The 23,389-nt window shown below is 40.0% G+C and overlaps 1 protein-coding gene across 4 annotated transcripts in view; it reads right to left on the bottom strand.

Moving 5' to 3' along the window:
• Positions 1 to 13,659: 13,659 nt before the first annotated feature.
• The window catches only part of NCKAP1 (NCK associated protein 1), a 73,080-nt gene continuing 63,350 nt past the window's right edge, over positions 13,660 to 23,389 (bottom strand). For 2 of the 4 annotated variants that reach the window (XM_063318101.1, XM_063318102.1), the window contains 7 exons: positions 22,077 to 22,159; positions 19,539 to 19,619; positions 18,430 to 18,523; positions 16,532 to 16,648; positions 16,114 to 16,223; positions 15,533 to 15,622; positions 13,660 to 14,592 (listed from right to left, as the gene is read on the bottom strand). In XM_063318101.1, the coding sequence (XP_063174171.1) occupies positions 14,476 to 14,592; positions 15,533 to 15,622; positions 16,114 to 16,223; positions 16,532 to 16,648; positions 18,430 to 18,523; positions 19,539 to 19,619; positions 22,077 to 22,159 (692 nt within the window). In that variant the 3' untranslated portion in view covers positions 13,660 to 14,475. Of the gene's footprint in view, positions 14,593 to 15,532; positions 15,623 to 16,113; positions 16,224 to 16,531; positions 16,649 to 18,395; positions 18,524 to 19,538; positions 19,620 to 22,076; positions 22,160 to 23,389 lie in introns of those variants that run through there. The other 2 variants (XM_063318103.1, XM_063318100.1) reach the window with 2 other exon arrangements.

Raw genomic sequence — 23,389 nt, 5'->3', positions numbered from 1 at the left:
TGTCTAAATGTGCATTTCACCAGACACAAATTGACTATTTGGGGTATAGAATTTCAGATAAAGGCATAGAAATGGACCCTGCCAAGGTGCAGGCTATCATGGACTGGGAAAGCCCCCACACCCTCAGGCAACTTCAAAGTTTCCTGGGGTTCAGCAACTACTACAGATTATTCATAAGGGGATTCGCTGAAATTGCCTTGCCACTAACCGAACTGCTCCGAACCAAGGGTGTGGGAGATACTCGGAGAGTAAAGAATCCAGGGGCGCTGTTGCGCTGGACGCCTGCTTGTCAAACGGCGTTTGAGCGGCTTAAAGCAGCTTTTATCAAAGAGCCCATTTTGCAACATCCTGATCCCTCAAAACCTTTTGTGGTGCAGGCGGATGCCTCCAATTATTCCATTGGGGCATTGTTGATGCAACAAGACGGGACAGGATGCCTCAAGCCATGTGCCTACTTGTCCCGCAAGTTCTCTGAGACTGAGCGACGTTGGCATGTATGGGAAAAAGAGGCATTTGCAGTAAAAGCCGCGTTAGAAGCCTGGCGGCATCTGTTAGAGGGGGCGAATCATCCCTTTGAAGTGTGGACCGATCATAAAAACTTGGAGGCTCTTAGTACCCCTCGAAAACTGAGCCCCAAACAGGTCCGTTGGGCTCAATTTTTTAATCGGTTCAATTTTCAATTGAAGTTTATTCCGGGGAAAAGGAATTTCCTGGCTGATGCGTTGTCAAGGCAACCTCAGGACTCTGGGGCAGCGCCAGAAGTGGTTAGCACCCTGTGGACAGTGCCCCAATTGGGTATGCAGGCTGTGACGCGTAGCCAAACACGCGCGCAGCAGCCGCCCGCTGCGGACGCCGCCCAGCCGAGCGCTTTGTCAATTCCTTCCCAGTTGCAACAAAAGTTTCTAAAAGAACTGAAAACTGATACTTGGTTGCTTGCAAATAAAAACAATGTTACTTTTGACCGAGGCTTCGCTTGGAAATCTAACCGCCTCTACGTCCCTGAAAGCCTCAGAAAAGAGGTGTTACTACGTTCACACGATGACAAACTGGCAGGTCACTTCGGGTTTGTAAAAACCTTGCACCTTGTTAGGAGGCAGTTCTGGTGGCCCACATTACGTAAGGATGTCAAAGACTATATTGCCTCCTGCACTGTTTGTGCGATGTCTAAACGCAAGGTGGGGAAGCCCCAAGGACTGCTGCAGCCAGTGGCTGCCCCTTCTTGCCCCTGGGATGAAATCTCCATGGACTTTATTGTTGAATTACCACCCAGTCAACGCAAAACTGTCATTTGGGTGGTTAAAGACTATTTCTCAAAACAAGCCCACTTCATCCCTTGCGTGTCCATTCCGTTGGCACGTCAATTGGCCCGCCTGTTTCTGGTACACGTGTACAGGCTACACGGATGTCCCTCCCGCTTAATTTCGGACAGGGGCACACAATTTACCTCACAATTTTGGCGGGCGTTCCTCAAATTGTTAGGAACGAAGCAAGCCCTGTCCACGGCTTGGCACCCCCAGACGGACGGGGCCACAGAGGCTTTAAATTCTACTCTGGAGCAGTACCTTCGAGCTTTTGTGAATTACCAGCAGGACAATTGGGTAGACCTCCTCCCTTTTGCCGAAGTGGCTTACAACAATGCAGTGCATCAAAGCACCGGCCAAACCCCATTTCGGGTGGCCCAAGGCAAAGACTTTGTACCTATCCCTGATCTACCGCGGCCTGCAGGCGGATCGGCCACTCTGGGTGATTGGGCGTCGCAACTGGCAGACTCCTGGCCAATGATTCAAAAGGCACTAGCTGAGGCACAATTGGATTACAAACAGTATGCTGATCGGAATTTCAAGTAGGGGACTCGGTTTACCTTTCCACCAAGTTCATAAAGTCCTCACAACCTTCAAAGAAACTGGCCCCTAAATTTGTGGGTCCTTTCCCAATTACCGTTCAAATTAACCCTGTGACTTTTAAACTTGACTTGCCTCATAACCTCAAGCGCTTACACCCTGTTTTTCATTGCAGTTTGCTCAAACCGACTATTCCTTCTGACCGCTGGCATCGCCAACCTCCACCTCCAACCCCCATCATGATTGACGGTCAGCAACACTTTGAAGTTAAAGAAATTTTGGATTCTAGACGCCTTCGCAATATTCTGCAATATTTAGTTCGTTGGAAACATTTCCCTCATCCGGAGTGGGTCGCTGCATCAGATGTGGCTTCTCCTGTCCTGGTTGCCTGTTTCCACTCTGCTTATCCCGCTAAGCCGGGTCCCTAAGGATATTTTTGGGGGGGCAGTATGTCATGTTCGCCGTTTCAATGTCTTTGATGCATCATAACGTTTCGCATGTCATTAATTGGATGCGTGTTTTCATCTCTCTGGGGAGGATGGGAACAGTTATCTTTTGGCTTTGCTTTGGAATGTATTTGTCTTATCTACTGCGCTCAAGGTTACTTTCCCAGGCTAGCAACTCTGACGATTGCTAGCACCTGTGCCGGGCGGGGCTGTTACGAGGGAGGCGGGATACGTTTGCACCAAGGGTTTAAGTTTGTATTTGGCGCGCTTTTGCTCATTCTCAGCTTTCTCTGTATTTGCCTTTAGTTCCTTAATAAATCAGATTTCATATAGCAGCCTCTTGTGAGTCTGAGTATTTGGGCTAGGGCAATCATTACACTGTCCCAGATACTGCAGACTTCAGAGAGAGAATGATGAAATATGCAATGAGATGTTAGAAATAGGACAGAGTAAGTATCTTCAGCAAGTACTACGAGTTCCCCAAGGACTCTAGAGCGGGTTGGCTCTCAGTTAAAGCAAAGATACAAATGTAATTATGGAAATTTCATAAATATATGTAATGATACCCTAGTAGGAAAATTTAAAATGGCATCATGTGTAATTTGTTACAGGTGCAATCTTTGTCTGATGTAACTTGAGACCTACACACACACACACACACAAACTCCCAAGGCCAAGAAGAAGGTCAAGTTGGAGATTATATGCAGCTGTTGTCACCTTCTTATTTCAATGGTACTTTCTCTTTTAAAGGTACAACTAAGATCTGGGTATCACAAAGATCTGACATTTGTTCCCTTGCATACTGCCTTCCTGTAGTTACTGTAGTTACTGTCTACTGTATTGTGATGGTTGGAACAAATGGGATTTTGTTTCCCAATTATATCCTCCATTTGATATTTGAATCAAATGGAGGATATAATTCATTAGACCTTTTATATGACGGGCCAAGAACAACATTTCTGGAAGATTTTTTGTTTCTATTAACAACCTGTTCCAATTAAAAAAAAAAATCTGGACCTGTGCCTCTGTATGTACTGGAAGAAAATTCCAAATGAAATAAATTGGTTATCAAAATCCCACCAGGATAGCCAATGTTATGAATTAACTGCATTGGTAAAATAAATTGTATTTCATTTTTTATTTTTATTTCCCTGGAACTTCTGCAAAAGAAATAGCATCCTGAAGGTCTCCTTGAACATTGTCAAGGGTCAGTGGTTAATCAAATAAAGTTTTTCATAGTGCTACAGCAAGATGGATCCCAACATCTTTATGCTACTTGTTGCCATTGTGTACTCAATTACTTAGGAAGACAATATACTGAATTCAACATGGTGGTCTTTTAAATAGGCTTAAGTTACAGGAAGATCAAACTTCCTGAGCAGATGGACAATGGAACCAATTATCAAGAGCAGCAGTGGCCTGGGACTTTTGTACAGAGGCCACCTGATCAGGATGCCCTCACTCTGAATCTTTTATGTTAAGCAGACTTGTAGATTAGATGACCTATAAGATCCCCATTTAGTCTATAAAGTTCACAGATTGCTCTAAGTTACAATTGGTCAACTTCACATACCATACGATTAGATATTGCTTTATTTACAAGCCAGAATGACTGGGTTTACATAATGTGGTAAGCAAAGCATAATCAAATTATGATGCAAAGTGAGGTGAGACCCTGTAATGGGCAGTAGGAATAACCTTGAGGAACAGGAAGAAGAGCCACAATCAAGACAACGTTTGGATGAAAGAAATTTGAGTCCAAGGCAGAAATGTAATTTGAGAAAGCATCTCAGATTTGACCCTCCCTAGTTCTTATAAAGATAAAGGGAGGGAGGGGGGAGGCGCATCCAGACTTCCAGGATTCTGTTGCTGTAACCCAGTAATAAAAGTAGTATTAGCATTCATGACTTTGGTTTCCTGGTCTGAGCTGACAGACCCCAACCTATGACTTTCTTTGATATTAGTAGCTGTAAAGGGACTCTAGCAGGACAATTTGAGGATACAAATGTGCTAGCCTCTTGCCCTGAGCACAGTTAAAAGTCCTTTAACTGGATCGTCTACAAAGCCCCATCTTTAAATTATTACCAAAATGAAATAATATTCTAGTAAAAATGTCAAAGCATTATGAAAATCTTTTTCTGCCAACCAGATGATCCTGCTGGGCAACCATTCAGGGGAGAAGTAAGTGTGGTTCCTCACAGTTCTATTGGCTATACTTTGGGGTAAGCCCAAGACCGCATTTGATTCTTGACCCATGGATTGCTTTCATCCATAACATAAAATCATACAGTTCAGGACATGTCAAGGGGTTTACATATGAACTTATCAATGTGGGGGCTGCAGGTACAGTGGCTCTAAGTACACTAATGAATGTATGGTCAGGAATTGTAGGGATCACCTGTCTGCAAGTTATAGTAATTGCCTCCAGTTTACAGCTACAGGTAACCCTCACTTAATGACCACTTGTTTAGTGACAGTTCAGACTTATGACAGTGCTGAAAAAACCAACTTACAACTGGTGCTCACACAACCATCGCAGCGTCCCTGGGGTCATGTGATCACAATTTGGGCACTTCGCAACCGGTTTGCATTTATGACCACTGCAGCATCCTGTGGTCACGTGATCACCATTTTTGACCTTTCTGGCCAGTTTATGGCAAGCAAAATCAATGGGGAACCATGTGATTTGCTTAATGACCACACAATTCACTTAATGACCATGGTGATTTGCTTAATGACTGCCGCAAAAAAGGTCATAAAATCGGGTTGGATTCGCTTAATGACTACTTTGCTTAGCAACCGAAATTCTGGTCTCAATTGCGGTTGTTAAGTGAGGGCTACCTGTATCACTTTCCAAAGTCCACCCTTTTATCCTACATCTCACCTTATCAAGCCTCTTCTCCAAGACAACCTTTGCCTAGTAGGGTATGCATTGACCTATCTCTTTATCTCAAAATCCAGTTCTCAGCTGGAAATTGTTTAGCAAGGAGGTTAATTCAGTTCTTACAGCTATCATACTTATCATTCATCCGACAGGGGCATCTATCTTTCTGTAGACTTAAGGGTGTTTATGACTAAATTTAAAATCCCTGGACAATATCTGACTTGTCAGTAGGATGGGTAGAGAAATAGGAAAGAACGTGGAAAAAGTGAAAGGAGAAGGGTATAGATTTGGGGGAAGATTCAGCCTCAGATATTGCCAAGTGAAAGAGTATCAGGCGTACCAAGCAGGAAAATGTTGGCTACATCATCCCTGCCTACCAAACTGTTCCCTTTATGGCGCAGAATAGATGAAGGACTGCATTCTTACTCTGCTGCTTTTATGTACATAAAAGGGTTAAGGCTGGACTAACCAAAGGCCACTCACTCCCTTTGGGACTGTCTATGCTAATGATCCACAGTGCTTGTTTCCAGGGGCTCTGGGAAGTTCTGTGTCCTTGTAATATATAGATAATGTAAATGTTTGCCTGTTGTTCATGTCTCTCTCCCCCTGCTTTTTGCCTGTCTTTTATCCTGTTTTTGCCAGACACATTTTTTTTATGCTTGCTGGTGTTTAATAAAGAAATAGCAAGCTATATTTTTGCTAGCAGAACTGAGTGGCACACGCATTTGCTCCGATGTAGATATACAGTAGTGCTTAAAAGCATGTGAGCCCTTTTGAATTTTCAATATTTCTGCATAAATATGACCTAAAACATAATCTGTTCTCTACACAAGTCCTAAAACTAGATCAAGAGGACCCAGTTAACCAAATGAGTCAAAAACATTATACTTGTTCATATAGTGATTGAGGAAAATGATCCAACAGTGTTCTATAGGGATGGACTGGGAGTGGGCTGGATGCAAACCAAACAAAATTACCCAAAGTAATTTTCCAACAAAAAGGTTATGGGCCAAGCCCTGGGTGCCCAGAACTAAACTCTGAGCACCCAGGGCATCCCAAAGTGTCCCAGTCGAAATCAATCAATCAATCAATCCTAATTTATTTCCAAGGGCTTGGTCAAGCATACAGATGAATCACCACTCAGAACCCACAAACTATAGATAGGCATTAGGCCTTAATTAGGAAGTACTATTTGAAAAATTGGACCTCTCAGACATTTTGGAGAAGTCACTTCCAGAGGAAGTTCAAGCCAGGATACTTTGGATGAAAAAATGGGATAGGTTACTTAAGTTTGAAATAAGTCTAAGGTTGAACTGTAAGTGGTTTCAAAACTGTGCTCCAGGAAAGAAGATCTGAGACAAGCTAAGACAGACATATGCGCACTCAGGAATCAGCAGTATTACTTTAATGTTAGAAAACTCATGAACCTGAAATTATCAATGAATGAATGTTTAATAGGACCTGTGTCCGTATTCAGCAGACAGTAAAACAAAATAGTGTGAACCCAGTGTCGGGTTTCGGCATAAGCTAAACAAGCTGTAGCTTAGGGCCTCACAGAATGTCAGAATATTAGTTTTCTGATTTTCAAAACGTGGTCATTATTACTTACATTAATAAAAATGATCCTGATTACTTATTTTGTCAGCATTTTGTATGTATATCAATGTATCTTACAATTATTAAAAAAATTACATGTAAGTATTGTTTCCAGGGTATACTGTATTATAATCTATGAGAGCGATCAAGCCAGCCAAATGATAAATACATAATCAGTAAATGCATTCATTTGAAAATAATTTGCATTTTCCACTTTAAATACCTTGCTATTAAATAATTAAAAGGTATATATATGTTTTCAATTTTTTTTGTGGCAACCTTTTGGTGTGTACCTTAGTGGGGCCTTTTGGTTTAACTTTTTAACAAGAGGCCTCCAAGCTTTCTATAGTTTAGTAAGAGCCTCACCAAGTCTAAATCCAGCACTGTGTGAACCAGAAAACTGTAACTAGATAATAGAGTTAATCAAACATCATGATGAAATCTCTGTCAAGAATGTAACTGCCAAACTGGAGGCATACCAGCATGATGGTGGTGGTGGTGGTGGTGGTGGTGATGATGATATTACAATGCAACTGAAAGAAGTTCTTTAAAAAGGATAAAAGGGAGAAATGTAGTCTGACATTACTGTAATAAAAGAGGAGATATTAAAAGGGAATGCAGACTTTACAGAGCTCAGAGCCATACAACAGAGAAAGATAATGAGATCAAAGCTCCTAAAAGAAGAGTCAACCATGCACAGGGATTGCAAAAAAAAAAAGTGCATACAAACTGCTTTTATGCTTGCAAATACATGCTTGCTTGAAACTGGACATAATCCTGAATTTGCAAAACATTTTTCTGGATAGTGGTACATTAAGTTGATATATCTGTAACCAAGATGTGTTTATAAGCCTTGATGGATTTTTTTTAATATATATATCTAATTTGTCCCCGCCCATCTCCTCTCGTCAGGGGACTCTGGGCGGTTTACAGTAATCAATTAAAACAACAATCATAAAAGTCCACAATATAAAATTACGATAATAAATAATATAAATAAGAGTAAAAAATAAAAAAGTCCAAGTGGCAAAAGAATCTAAAGCAGTCCAAGTGTGGGAGGAGTGGTCTATAGCAGCCATCCCCATGTAGATCTATTTCCCTCTCCACCCCAAGCGAGGCGGCAGAACCAGGTCTTCAGACTCCTCCGAAAGGCCAGGAGCAATGGGGCCAATCTCACCTCTGGGGGCAGCATGTTCCACAGGGCGGGAACTACTACAGAGAAGGCCCGCTTCCTGGACCCCGCCAAACAAAGTTGTCTTAGAGATGGGGTCCACAGCATGCCCTTTCTGCATGATTGGGTGGGACGGGCTGATGGAACGGGGAAGAAGCGGTCCCTCAGGTAACCTGGCCCCTTGCCATGTAGGGCTTTAAAGGTGATAACCAACACCTTGAATTGGACCCAGAAGCAAACTGGTACCCAGTGCAGCTCGCGCAGCAGCAGTGTTACATGTGCCCTTCTCGGGGCACCAAAAACAGCTCGCACAGCTGCATTCTGGACCAGCTGAAGCTTCCGGATACTCTTCAAGGGTAGCCCCATTTAGAGTGCATTGCAACAGTCTATATGAGAGACAGCAAGGGTATGAGTGACTGTTCGAAGGGCCTCCCGATCCAGGAAAGGGCATAACTGGTGCACAGCACACAGCTGCGCAAAGGCTCACCTGGCCACGACTGCCACCTGCTCTTCGAGCAGGAGCCGTGAGTCCAGGAGGACCCCCAGATTACGCACCGGGTCTGTCTGGGGCAGTGCAACCCCATCCAGAACCAGAGGTGATAATGTCCCAGATACGGAAGAACCATTAACCCACAGCCACTCCATCTTACCAGGGTTCAGTTGAAGCCTGTTGTTCCCCATCCAGACCCCCACAGCCCCCAGGCACTGAGAGAGGGCAGTCACAGCATCACTTACCTCACCTGGGATGGAGATGTATGATTGGGTATCATCACCATATTGATGATACTTCATCCTGTGGTGACAGATGATCTCACCCAGCGGTTTCATGTAGATGTTGAAAAGGAGCAGAGAGAGTACTGAACCCTGCGGCACACCACAAAGAAGGGGCCGAGGGTTGGATCTCTCGCTCCCTATCACCACCGACTGGGACCGGCCCTGGAGGAAGGAGGTGAACCAGCGCAAGACCACGCTGCCCACCCCCAACTCCCTGAGCTGCCCCAAAAGGATACCGTGGTCGATGGTATCAAAAGCTGCTGAGAGATCAAGGAGAGCAAGGATGGATGCACTGCCACCATCCCGCTCCCACCAGAGGTCATCCATAAGTGCAACCAATGCCATTTCTGTCTCATAACCGGGCCTGAAACCTGACTGAAAGGGGTCCAGATAATCCAGATTTTATCAAGGAAAAGATAAATTAGCAAATGGAACGGCAGTATATGTATGTGGAAAATACAGTATTAGACTGAAATTCCTGATGAATCATAGTGGATTCCAGGAATCCTTTAAGAATCATGTAATGTGCCTTAATTAGATGCAATTTAAAACCATAATGAAAACAGGCATCTTTCAAGAACTGTTTAATGTACCTGAATGAGATGCAAATTACATGTCAATATTATGCAATGCGGTTGTAAAATTGACCTTAAAAATTAACTTTGCACTGTTACAAAATACCACAAAGTAATGTTAATGGGAAAGCACAATGAAGCTAATTGGTAGGCACTTATGGAACCCGAGGAGCAAAACGCATTCATAATAATCCTGGAAAATGGTATAGACGATTTGATCACAGCAATGGGACTTTCATTAAGAAAATAAAGGATAAGGACAATTGAATTGCCCTTGCAAGAAACAAAGGGAATCAAAATATGATCGTTGTTTAAAGGGAAAAAAAATACGGTATGAAACAGTTTTCCTAGGCTTGAATTCAAAACAGCCAGCCAGTCACTGGAACTTATTTTTCCAGACGTTTGTGGCCCTATGCCAATCAAGACAAAAGGTGGGAAAACCTACTTTTTAACTTTCATAGCCCATCGCTCAAAGGATACTTAAACTTACAATATCTCTTAACCTTACTGGTTAAGTGAAGACTTTGAGAAATTAAAACTGTACTGGACTTACATAGAAAAGAAGTTCAACAGAAAAATAAAGAGATTAAGGTCTGATAATGAGATAGATTGTATCTGGGAATTTGAACAATAAAGCATAAAACATGAAAAAACATTAACTTATAGGCTTGAACAAAAAAAGGTTGCACTAAGAATCAAACCTGCTAAGTTTGATAAGGATCTTCTGGTTGATGCAAATAGACAGTATCTGAAAAGCAGCACTTAACACAGCTACTTATCTGGAAAACCATCCACCCACAAAAGGTGCAGATAAAACCCCATGTGACTTATGGAATGGGAGCAAACCCTATCTTTCACATCTAAAGTTATTTGGGTGCAAAACCTATGCATATATCCCTAAAGAAAAAAAAAAGGAATAAATTACACTGCAGAACCCAGTTAGGAATAATGCTGAGCTGTCTGATAGGAACAAAAGGCCACAGTGTTTTGCTTATTTTTATGAAGAGAGCCCCAGGTGAACTGCAGTGTTTAAACACTAGCTTAGTTTTACCAGTAGCACCTGGATCTATCTAGGATGTTCACAAAGGGAAGCAGCAAATAAGAAAATTGGACAGTCAGAATGGCTTCCTGAAAATGAGTCTGAGGAATCTGAAGTATCACCAGATTCAGAAGGGGCTGCTGACATACAATCAGACCTGGGCCCAGGATTAGAATTAAGAAGGTCTCAAAGATCTAAGGAATCCCTCCTGAGAGAATGGGCTGCACAACTAGAGCAACAGATGTTCTTGATTCCAGCTGATGGAAAGGACAGGGACTGCCAACAACCAGGGCACAGAAATGGAGGGCAGCTGCATGGGAAAGGGATCCTTGCATAAAAGTAAAACATGGATTCTAACAGAAGTTTCAAAGGGCAAGAAAGCCATAAGGCTGTGGGTTTTCAAAACAAAGCCTGATGTTCATGGAAATGTGCAACACCATAAAGTAGGTTAGCAGCAAAGGGCAGTGTACAAACATATGGTCATGATTATGAAGATGATTTTGTCACTAGTACCTGAGTCAAACTGCATAGTTTCCAAGAACAAGCCAAGTTGTTTTCCCACCTGGGATGAAAACCACAAGTGAAATAACTAAACCATCTGCTCTTTTCATGATCCCAGACTGTCCAGTGCAGAGCCAGTCCTGTTGGAGTGATAAAAACAAGCAGCTGTAATTCAGGAGTCTGATCTTTCCTAATGATGTAGCCCATTGTTGTTTCACTATGATAAAGATTACTTGAGCTGGATGAAGATAACTTGACAGACAGCTCATCTTTCTACGTAGATTACATCTTTAAAATTTACTCTAGAGTTTGCACCTACCTCAACTACGTATCCCCAATCTTTTTTTTTTTAAGTAAGTAAATAACTCTCTAAATTGTTGTTAAACAGTTCTGTTTGCCAGCCTCTGGTGTATACTTAACTCATCTGTTTATCCTAGCCCCACAGTATGTGCTTTCTACTAGCTTTGCAAAGTCAACATGACTTAAGGACAGCGTCAATGTGTGTTCTAACACCTCACATTTTCTAAACAAGCTTCATCTTACCTTAATTATCAGCAGCTAGCACAACAAAGTCATTAATTCAACTTTAGCTTCATGTCCACACCAGCAAAAGCCATTTTGTAAATGGTGAAAATGAATCAAATATGGAACTCAAAATATACCAAAGCAATCATGTGAATTTTATGTGTGTAGAATTTTAGAGAATATTCAAGTGCACAGTATTCCCAGTAATGTAATTCTTTGGAATCTGTTTCTCCCTTTTATTTACACTCATATTGAAGGGCCAAACACTGTTGTTGAAAATGTATGCACTTTGTTAGTGTTTTAAGTGGTGGTTTGGCTCAATGCATACTTCCATCTGTGAATGTATAAATATCCTGAAAAAAAGAACTAAGAAAAAATGGTTTTCTTCATCTGGTAAGATACAAGGTTATTGTTGCTGAGCAGAATCTCCAGAAGACAGCACCTGAAGAGACTTTGTCTGCAAGCTACCACATTTCTATTTTACCTGAGGATTTTTATCAGGATTGTACTATTAGCAATAGCAGATAGAAGATTTCTTCCTGCTTCCTATGAATAATGTTAACATATAGACCATGAAACATGGATTCCAGCTGAACTCAAATTTCAGATTTAATTTTAGGACATCAAAATAGTGATTCAGGACTCTTGTCTATTTCAATGGTTTAATAAATAGTTTGGGGCAACAACCCTACACAAAAGTCAGTGCCTAGTGCAGGAACATGCAACGTGAAGCCCTCCAGATCTTCTTGACTGTAGTCATCACTATCTATGCTGACCAGGGTTGATGGAAATTAAAATCCCACATGTTGCCAATCCCTGCAGAGATGGCAGCCTGACCTCTTCAAAGCCATTATCATTCAGGCGGGTACAGAAGGGAAGTCAGTTGGGTGCTGCTTTGTTCTAGGATGTTGAAATTGACCTTTCAATTTGGACTATAAGAAAGAGAGCTGTTAGCTAATATGAAGTAACATGATTTTTTTGAAATAACAATAAATGATTTTATCACTGTATTCAGTAGGAAACAATGGATATAACAGCTAACCTTTAGTAGGTTTTAGTATGTAAAACTTTATAGGAAGGGTTTTTCAACTTGCAAATGATTTGGAAAATGCCCTTCACTACCTCCTTCTTTCAGTTGGGTTAACAAATAGGATCACTTCACATAATACTGCCCACAGATAAAAAAGTTGTACATATATTTATGCTAGGTTTACAAGTCACACAAAGCCATGGTTTCACTTAAGCACTGTTTTATTAAATTAGCTAAGTTCACATAACACATTAAAATTAAAAAAACCTACATGCTTATGTGTTGGGTGAACCAGGCCTATGTGGAACAGGTATTTACCTGCATCAGTTGTTCCTAAACAGACTGTGCACATGGGTTGGAAAGTCAAAAAGTTATTTAAAATAGTTTTTAAGCTTACACCAGAATATACTGTCTATGGCGGAAAGACAACTGCATCGTAATGCAGTAAAGATAAGACATAGTCCACAGAAAATCTATCAGCACTGGACCTTTTCTGATAGAAATTTAAAACCTCAGCAAAAAGAAAGGACAGAGAGAAAGGAGAAAAAAAGATCATTGCCAACAACAGATCCAGCTGTTGCAGTGACTGTAGCCTTCAGATGTTGCTTCAGATGAAAAGCAACATCTGAAGCCTACAGTCACTGCAACAGCTGGATCTGTGAATCTCAACAGGATTAGAAAGTAGAATATAATGGAACTTAAACCAAATTTTAAAACCTCAGGATAAGTTTAGTAACAGTAATAACTGTCACAGGGACAAGACTCATGTATGAATGGTCCTATGCAGAAGAACTAAAAGTGGTTTTTTTTTTGGTGGCATTCAGAGATACTCCGAAAGAAGTACGGTGAACTAATGACAAAGAGTGGCATAAGCAACTGTTGGACTCTATTATGATTACTATTCCAAGTGTTGGAAAGTAATTGAAAAGTACCTAACCAAAAGTCAGTGAAGCGGGGAATAAGCCTTTTGCTTCCTTTAGTTACAATAAGGAAAATGGGCAACAGCCTGCAAAGTTAGGTGTTTTAATACATTAAAAAATTAGAAATCTAAAGTACTCTTCAATCAACTGGGCTGAGATCATAGCTATTAGAGATGACAGTAGTGTAAAGGAAATGCAACCTGTATTGCTCGCTCTTCTGCAGTTGTTAGATACTAGTATATTCTGTACAAAAAAGAACTACTAGTGAGTCAAACATTAAGCACATTTCTTGATGCAGGTACATTAAAACTGTGCCAGTTAAATCTAGCTTAGCATAAAAGAGGAGTCACCAGCACATCATTCAGTGTAGTGTTTATTGTATGTAATGGAAGATACACTTGAATTTCAAAAATTTAAAACATATAAAAAGTGGTTAAGGGCTAACATTTTATCAACATTTGATAATGCATAAGAATGTTTATTATACAGGAGGGTACAATGTAGTGTTAATGCCAACGGGGCACCATGGACATTAGTCTTAAAAAATTTCACTATGTAGGCTTTATACAAACAAAATCACTTTTTGCCATTTCAGATTTCATGGAGAAGATTAAGGATAAGCAGTCCTGTAACTTTTTTTTCTAAAATATTAGATAGCATCTGTCATTAATCTGAGTGAATGTTTCAAAAAATAAAGTAAAAATGCTGTAGTTCACAGAAATGCACATCCAGATCTTTTTCTGATAAGAACAATAGGTACAAGTTGTAATTCTCCCTATATGAAATAATTTACACACAGATGAAAACTAGGAACACTAAAATAACCACTAAATAGAGTTCTTCATGGAGATAAACAAGCCATTATGATTTCTGCATGATCAAATATGAAAAAACGTAACTTCAGTATTTCTCTTTTGAACAGAATTGAGACTCTAAAAAAGAAAAGAAAAAAAAAAGGAATAATTTCAGCAAATGTGCAACCTAAAATCAGCCAAGCTTATATTGCAATACAACCATATTAAGAAACCACTGGTCAGAAATACAACTGCATTGGGAAAAAGTTTAGAATCCACAAAACTCTGCCAGGCCATAAAATAAAACAGCTCCACAGTTTACAAGTAAAACTGAGGCAACATAGAGGCGTGCTTAATTGGTCTCCAGATAAGTATATATTCAGGCAGAGGATGTGACACTTTGCTTGTAGACAGCATGGTACGCATTCCGTAGCAATACGTAGGGAAAGCAGGACTCCAGAAGATCCATCGTCAGGAAGGGAGACTCCTGCACAATCTAAGGCAACAGAGGAAATCAGTCAGAATCTAGACAAAGTGTAGAATCCACGATGCCGGCAAACTTCATCTTCCTATATTTATGTACCTCCCTAAATGAGTGCACACACCAACACACATTATTGTACGCCGCCCAGAGTCACTTCCTGTGAGATGGGCCGCTATATAAATTTGACTAATAAACACACACACACACACACACACACACACATTCAACCGAGGCTCCAATAAAAATGGCATGTTTGGGGCAATCCCTACAGTGAGGAGATTCAAACTGTTGCAAGGGAGACTGCTGGGCTAGCCCAGTCTGTAAAGTCTGTAAGCCAGATAGTTAATTTGCCTGCTCCACTTGGATGCATTAAAAACTACTCTCATTCATAGGGTTGAATGCCCAAAATATCTATTATGATTCTCTGTACAACTGTGGGACTCTAGAGTGTGGCAATAATAATGTCACATGGCTAGCAGACTGACCAATAGGAGAGAATCCCAATGGCTAAACTACTGCAGTTACTTCAGATGCACACTTGTAATTCTTCCTAAGTCATCTCCTTGTCTTCTCCTTATATTTTCAGAGTGAGCTGAATGAGTATGATATCAGAACTGTAAAGTTGCTTTCATGAATGCCCTTGATAATGACCTATGTACTGCTGAGAAAATTCAAATGGGAAACTGCTGGTAGGAAGTGAGAGACAACAAAGAAGAGAAGGCAAAGAGACTAAAATATTGTGGGCTCCAGCTGTCCTGAACTAACACTCGCAAAATCTGCAGCCAGTGCGTATCCAACGTAATTTGAGAGAACTAGGGTGAAGAAGGCTGGAGTAGATACCGTTTAAAGAAGTTAAGTTTGTTGAGCAATTATTTCTTTGTGATCCACATCAGCATCTCTCTGCTCACCTGCGTTACAGCCTTTAGGAACAATACCTAGGATGAAAGCTTACCATGTCAAGAAGTAAGTAAACAGATTCTCTGTTCCTTGTAGTGGTTTTGTCCGTCTCCTGGCCAATTTTTAGTAGACTGGAGGAGGCAAGCTATAAGGATGCACACATATAAACCGGTTACATTAGTTTATATGTGTGCACATAAACAAATTACATTTTCTATTTCAAAGGCATAGCTACTTCATTTTCATTTCAGGACATGCTCAATGACTCATACAAATACTATGCAAGATTAATGGTAATTTGCAATGTTCCCTGTGCAGCAAACCTAGGGAATATAGAGTAATGCAGAATAATGAAATGAATGGGACAAACGGCACAGAGTTTCATTTGAGTATTCGAGTCCCTGGAATAGATCAATTCTAATGAAAGACAATAAGCAAAACAAAACATGGACATTCATGTGAGTTCACATTCACTATAGCATCATTATTATATAGGAACCCCCCCCCCCACAATAATATTATCTAGGTTGAAAACCAGCATTTAAAGTGTAGATTAATCATAGTATAGCTGAAAACTTTGCAAAAGAAAGATTAATTTCTGGAGCAGGTTAGTTTGGAAAAAATAATTGTACATACAGCCAAAAATTCTTTGAGACGATCTTCAATGCTTCCCTTGTGAATGGTAAATAAGGCTGCAGCGATCTGATTGATTGCTTTCGCCAGGCAATGGATATTGTTGCAGTGACCTAAACAAAAACACATTTGTATTAGTTCATTCATTATTTCATTTACATACACACAATTCAGTACTACTTCCAGACAGTGCTCACTATTGTTTTTTCATTCTATCAATACTTCCACCACAGCTTAATGTTCTCTAATCAGTGACTCTCTAAAAACCGAGTATGATTGAAGCAAGATTTCTTCTTTCAAACCTACCACTGTGAGATAAAATTGACTTGTTATTCCACACCAAAATCGAAGCACCAAAACTATAAATTGAAAGCAATTATTTCAGCTCAACATTTAATAGCAGAATTCCCACAAATATTACCTTCAATGGCAGGACTGTATTGAGACATCACATTGCTAGCCAAAGTTGGTAAGGAGACAGCCACAAAGACCATCAAAAGGCAAGCAATTTTATATTCTTCCTCTGGACTAATATTTTCTGAAAATAAATTCAAATCAAGACAGTAATTATCAGGGGGGTCAAGAAAAGGAGAAAAAAATCCAAGATTAATCACGGAAGATCTCCATGAAAATCTCCATTTAAAAAAAAACCCAGATGGACTCCATGCAATGAGATATATGAGTGGACTTCTGATTTCATTTTCTTCCCCCTGTGAACCTCCTCCTCCAAATCTGCCTTTGGGTACTGTGGAATGCTACAACAGGGAGAGGGAAGCTGCTCCATCCGCAGTTCATTCTCCCCATTGTGGCACCCTACAGTCCCCCAAATCTGCTGATTTTGTCTACTGGCAAATAGATAGAACGAGATAACTATGAAGAAGGTTGTCCTAAAAGATATACAACACACAACTGTGCTCAGTCACTCAAGACTCAACTTAGGAGAAATAAGCACAGCATAGTTAAATTAAAATCTCTGCTCATGTAACAGTTTGACATTTGGCCCACTGAACTTTCACCTAAGTATTGCTGCTACTTGGTTTGACTTAAGGAGTACTGGGCACTTTCAGCTACTAGATGTTGTGCAAGTTGTGGCATAATAAGAGTTTTTCATATCCACTTTCAATTTATTTAAGTAAATAAGCATATTTCCTGGTCATGTACTGCAGTACATTCATAAAGTAATTTAACAATCAAACAAAATGATGGAATTGAGATGGGCAGCTACTGTGTATAAAGCGAATGAATGAATGAATTCTCTAAAACAATATTCAGAACAAGCACTTCATACCTTTATCAAAAGTAGCCTAAAGGTATAGTATTTGGAGAATTCTTTGTCAAACCTTGCAGGGATGGGCTTGTTATTTAAGATAACAGCTTTGAAAGCTTTCAGAATATTTTGGCATCCAAGCAGGATGATACAGAAGCCATTTGATATTATGGATGCTAATAAACATTTGCTGCCCCTACCAAATATAAGATTTCATGTTTCTTTTGACATGTTGGAGAGTCAGTCACATGAAAATATTTATAGGAGCACCTCTAGCTGTTTGAACTTAAGAACTATGAGAAACAGGGTATCAAAAATTTTAGTTAAGGACTAAGAATGTAATCATTGTCAAATACAATCCATGTCATTTTTAGACTGGAGAGCCTCAATTTTATATTACATGAAGTGTCGTCCAAAATTCACACATGCATGCCACTCAGTGTGAATAAATACTATTCTTTCATATAAAAATAGATCCTAAAAAAAACATCAAGAAAAGAAAACATCAAGTAAAAAGAATTGCCATGCCATTCATGATTTTAAAAAAGGATGCTCGAATGGAGAGAAGCGAAGCACATATAGCTTGTTAAAAAAAGAGATGAAACTATTGAGAATTAGAAACCTCTGTTGAATCCCAAGTAAAATGTTTCTAAGGACTCCCATTCATTTCAACTTGGTTCAAATGAAAACACATGAAGGCTTGTGTCTTAGAGGCCAAATTAAATACATTTAATCACAGAACAAGAGTTTAACTAGCATTCAGCCTCCTCCTCCTCCAGCTGCATGCATTTAGGGGAAAATATCATTTATATCAGTTTTTCACTATTTCAATTCTCTGCTCTAAATAAGGCAGGGACAGAAGCAGACAAACAGGTAATAGCAACAATATTGCAATATTTTATCCTGCAAATAGAAGTTGGTTTAAAAAACCCCACCCTTGTGTATTTTAAAATAAAGGGAGATGAAGTCAACAAGGGTTGATTTCACAACAGTAAATGGCTGAATGTGCAAGCATGACACAACATCCACTATCCATGTGATTTATATCTTGCCTGATTTTTGAGAAGAAAGAGCAACAACAAGGGCAGGATCTATCTCACACGGGAGCCCTGCAGCTGATGAGAGCTCATATACGTTCATGGCAACCTGAAAAACAAAACATTATTGTAGAATGAACAATGTCAGCAGGATCTGTGAAATTTGGCAGGAAGGACGTTCTCTTTAAGTAGCTGCATTGTGAAAAAGGTTAAAAACAGAGACAGAGAAAAGTGGAAAGGTTTTTGGTAATATCACAGCTAGGATATACTGACAAATTCAGTCAGCACCACCACACAGGAATTCCAAGCCACTCTCCAATTGCACAGATCTAACTAGGTTCATGCATAATTTGCACTGTTAATGCTGTCTTACCACATCTAGCAAGATTTGATTCTAGACACCCCCTGTAAATCAAATCTGGTTTTATTTCAAAGTAGAAGGCTATCGTTTTAGAGAACGAATGCTTGTTATCTGGAAAACAACATTTCAAAATGTCTTTCAAATTTCTCCCTCTGCAGTGCTGTTGGTCACATATCTAGGGGCTCCAGGATAGGGTCCTGGTCCCAGAAACAATCCTTCTCCAGTGCTGGTCAGAAAAAAACAGCTGCCAGTGACTACTGAGCTGCAGGCTGTTCCCATCATATATTTGCATCCATCCCTCAAAGCCCCTCAGACCAAAATGACTTTAAAATATCCATTTATTTAAGGAATATTTTAACAAGTAAAAATTAGAAGCTCTCGCTAACTGTAAAAGTTATAACGAATGGCTATTCTCTTTCCTCTTTTCTAATCAGTCTAAGCTTCCCTCTAATTCTCTTCCCCAACGATCCAGTCTCACCACTGATGACAATTGTTCCCCAGTCTTTCCCGTTGCAACACTTAACACTTTTGATTAATATAAATAGCTTCTTCACAACATGTGTTGAAGATGACAAATTCTGGAATTGTAAATGATCACAGAAGCATGATAAAATATGATTCTTTTTATCATGTTAATCAAAAACACTTGGAAGTTCCACAGCTGAGCTAAAGCAGGCTGCCATATTAAATATTACTTTTATGGTTCAATACATATTCTTTATTAGAATTAAATCATCCATTACTCTCAGGAGAAAGTTATTACCTTCATATCAGTCTCTCTTGGAATGTGATCCTTAAAGTCTTCAATTGAACTTACAAGGAAAGGAATGTGATAGGATAAGACCTAAGATAAGGGAACATGGAAAAAAAATAATTTCCTTCAATGTATCTTCTCTCCCTTTTGATAGCATTTTATGATCTTGATTTATGCATGTCAGCTACTTTATGGCTATTGAGATGATAATGCCAAAGTTTTACAGAGAACCAGAAAAACATTAACTAAGAGACTACTTCTTACATCCCAAACCAACTACAGGTAGTCCTCATTTAGAAACCACAATTGGGACCAGCAACTCAGTCATTAAGCGATGCAGTTGCTAAGTGAAATGACTGTGCTTACAATCTTATTTCAGCTTTCCTTTGCTTTACAGACCTGCAAAGGTCATAAATGCAAGGATTGGTCGCAAAGTTACTTTTTCATCACCGTTGTAACTGCAAATGGTCACTAAACAAGGCAATAGCTAAACAAGGACTACCTGTACAGTAAATTGCCCATGAACCGTTATGACTGTAAAAATCCAGCAAAAGAGGTGTTTTGAAATATGTTGTAGCAGCTATCTCTGCACATGTTTGCGCAGACAGCTGGGAGCAGTTCCCAAAGCATAATAAATAATAGTCATAATAGTCATAATAAAGCAGCCTCATTAGCCTGGAAAAAGATATGGCTGCATTAACAATTCAAAAGGAAAGACTTTGTATTTGCTCTCATGTTTTCCAAAGATTTGCACAGCTCTATTATACAGTTGTAATCAAAATTATTCAACCCCCATTGCAAATCAGGTTGATTGTCAAAATGTACAGACTTTCAGCTGTTTGCAATGAACAAATCAAACAAAAGCAATTGAAATAGTTCAACACAACGAATGCTTCAAGTGGTGTCCCCAGAGTCAACTGAAAATGCAACTTATAATGACTTCTCCAGTCTCAAAATTATTCAATCCCTTCATGGCAAGCATCTTCAGTACTTAGTAGAGCACCCTTTTGCTGTTATGACCTGGTGCAAATGAGATGCATAGCCAGACACCAGCTTCTGGCAGCATTCCTGAGGAATCTTAGCCCATCCCTCATGAGCAATGGCCTCCAGTTCAGTAATATTCTTGGGTTTGCATGTAGCAACTGCCTTCTTCAAATCCCAGCAGAGATTTTCTATGGGGTTCAAGTCAGGTGGCTGTGATGGCCACCGTAGAATCTTCCAGGACTTCTGCATCCAAGCCTTAGTGGAATTTGAGGTGTGCTTGGGATCATTGTCCTGTTGGAAAGTCCAATGATGCCCAAGCGTCAGCTTCCTTACAGACGGCATGACGTTATCTCCTAGAATTTCCTGATACTTCAATGAATCCATCTTGCCATCCACATGCTGCAGGTTTCCAGTGCCAGAGGATGCAAAGCAGACCCAGAGCATCACTGAGCCATCACCATGCTTAACTGTAGGCAGAGCGTTCTTTTCAGTGTATGCTTCATTCTTCTTCCTTCAGACATACCGCTGATCCATCGGGCCGAAAAGTTCCAGTTTTGTTTCATCGCTCCACAGAACAGAATCCCAAAACTTCTGTGGCTTATCTATATGATTTTGAGCATACTGGAGCCGACTTTTCTTGTGCTTTTGGGTCAGTAGTGGTATACGTCTTGGAGTTCTGGCATGGAAACCTTCTGTGTTTAGTACATGCTTTACTGTGCTCAGTGAAACTTCAGTGCCTGTTGCTGCCAAGTCTTGCTGCAGGTCTTTTGCAGTCACTCGAGGGTTTCTCTCAACCTGCCTTCTCAGAAATCTGGCTGCAGCCATTGACAGCTTCCTTTTTCTGCCCCGTCCAGGTAGTGTAACCACTGTTCCTTGAACTTTGAACTTGCGAACTATGCTTCCAACGGTGTCTCTAGGAACATTCAGTTCCTTTGCTATCTTTCTGTATCCTGTTCCTTGCTTGTGAAGGGTGATGATCTCCTCTCTTACCTTTTTGGACCATTCTTTTGACTCAGCCATACTGTATTTCTAACATGCAGTCAAATGTGACACTCAACAAACCCCTGGCCAGGTCAGGTATTTCATGCGTTCCAGCTCAAGCACACCTGGTGCAACTAATGAAGCCCTCGGTTAGTTGCATCAGGTGTGTTTGAGACAACACCTGTTTTGCATACTGTATGTGTGCTGTTTTAACGGATTCTATTCAGGGGGTTGAATAATTTTGAGACTGGAGAAGTCATTATAAATTGCATTTTCAGTTGACTTTGGGGACACCACTTGAAGCATTCGTTGTGTTGAGCTATTTCAATTGCTTTTGTTTGATTTGTTCATTGCAAACAGCTGAAAGTCTGTACATTTTGACAATCAATCTGATTTGCAATGGGGGTTGAATAATTTCAATTACAACTGTATAACACTGAAAATGTGATTCTTACAGCATTCTCATTTGGCTTCATTTACAATTATTAGCACTTAATCACATTTACTTTTGAAACATATTTCACTCAACTTACATGTACTTGAGTTTACCAGAACAGTTATAGTGCCTAACACAGTACTTACATCTCTAAGCGCTTCTTGTGCAAGTGATCGGAATGATAAAATAACACCAATAATAGTCATCCTCTTCAAAACACTGTCAACAGCTGAAAAAAAAATGTAAATGTAAACAGAAGAGCAATTTTTCACCAACATAGGGTCATAATTAGGGTTTGGGTTTTTTTTGTCCTTGCTAAGTTCTGTAGCAGGTGGACCATGGCACAAACTGATCAGCCAGAAGGAAAACATCTGCATTTTAAAATCTCACGAACAATTCCATCAAAAAAACCCACTCCCGCCACAGTCCAAATTTCTGGATGAAGGCCTTCGCCATAAGCTGTCAGTGGAATTGAACTAGTAAAGACAGACAGATAACCAAGACAAAGTCCCATAAAGAGGGGAATACAACCAAGGTGAACCTCATTCAAGATACAGTTTCCAAATGTTGCTTATAAACTTTGCCCATGAGCAGGATGCCCTCTAAAGTTTTCAAACTCTGGGTTGAATCAACATCAATCTATATCCAGAGTCATTTGGGCCTTATTTAACATTGCTACCTTAAAGCAGGTATGAAAGTAAATAAGGAATAGGTGACTATCAGAGAAAATATGGGAAATATATTTGCATTTGCTGTTCTTCAGTAATTGAGGAGCACCATTTCTCACAGGTGAAACCTCCAAATTGTTTTCAAAGGTGGTCTATCATAGAGCACAAATACAAGGTTATTCATGCATAAGTTGTTGTCACTAGATTATTCTTATAATGGAAGGACCACAGCTAAAGAATCATCTTGAGCTGATAGTCAGTGCAGGCACTTGGGACTTCTGGGGGACAATACTATTTGCAGAAATACCTCCCTATCTCTTCACCATACCTGCTTCTAGAAGCATGTCTGTCTTGTCAGTATTTAGTTCATTTACTGTTGCTCATCAACTAATACTGTATTTATACATTGATCAGGCCCTTGAAGACTGATTCAGAGACAGTTGCATATCACCTGCTTATTGATTATCCCTTGCTTCAAATATTCACATTATTTCACCCAGCCTTTTACATGAACGTTAAAGAACATGGAGGACAATAGGGATCTCTGCAGTACCTCACAGCTAAACCAAACAAACCGTGCTCAATACTACTGTCTCATCATTAGTGACACCAATTCCTATATAACAAGCAGTTCTAGAAAAATAATGTAATCAATGGTATTAAAAAAAAAATCAAGACATCTAAGAGAATCAACAGGGCTGAACTTCTGCCTTCTCTTCTAATAAGGATCATCCACCAGAGCAGACAAAGCAGTTTCAGAGCTGAAACTGGGCCTGTATCAGATACGAATC

Source organism: Candoia aspera, chromosome 1, assembly GCF_035149785.1.
Source record: "Candoia aspera isolate rCanAsp1 chromosome 1, rCanAsp1.hap2, whole genome shotgun sequence".
NCBI lineage: Eukaryota > Metazoa > Chordata > Lepidosauria > Squamata > Boidae > Candoia > Candoia aspera.
Note: the sequence above shows the minus strand (reverse complement) of the source record. Positions and strands in the feature narration are given on the sequence as shown.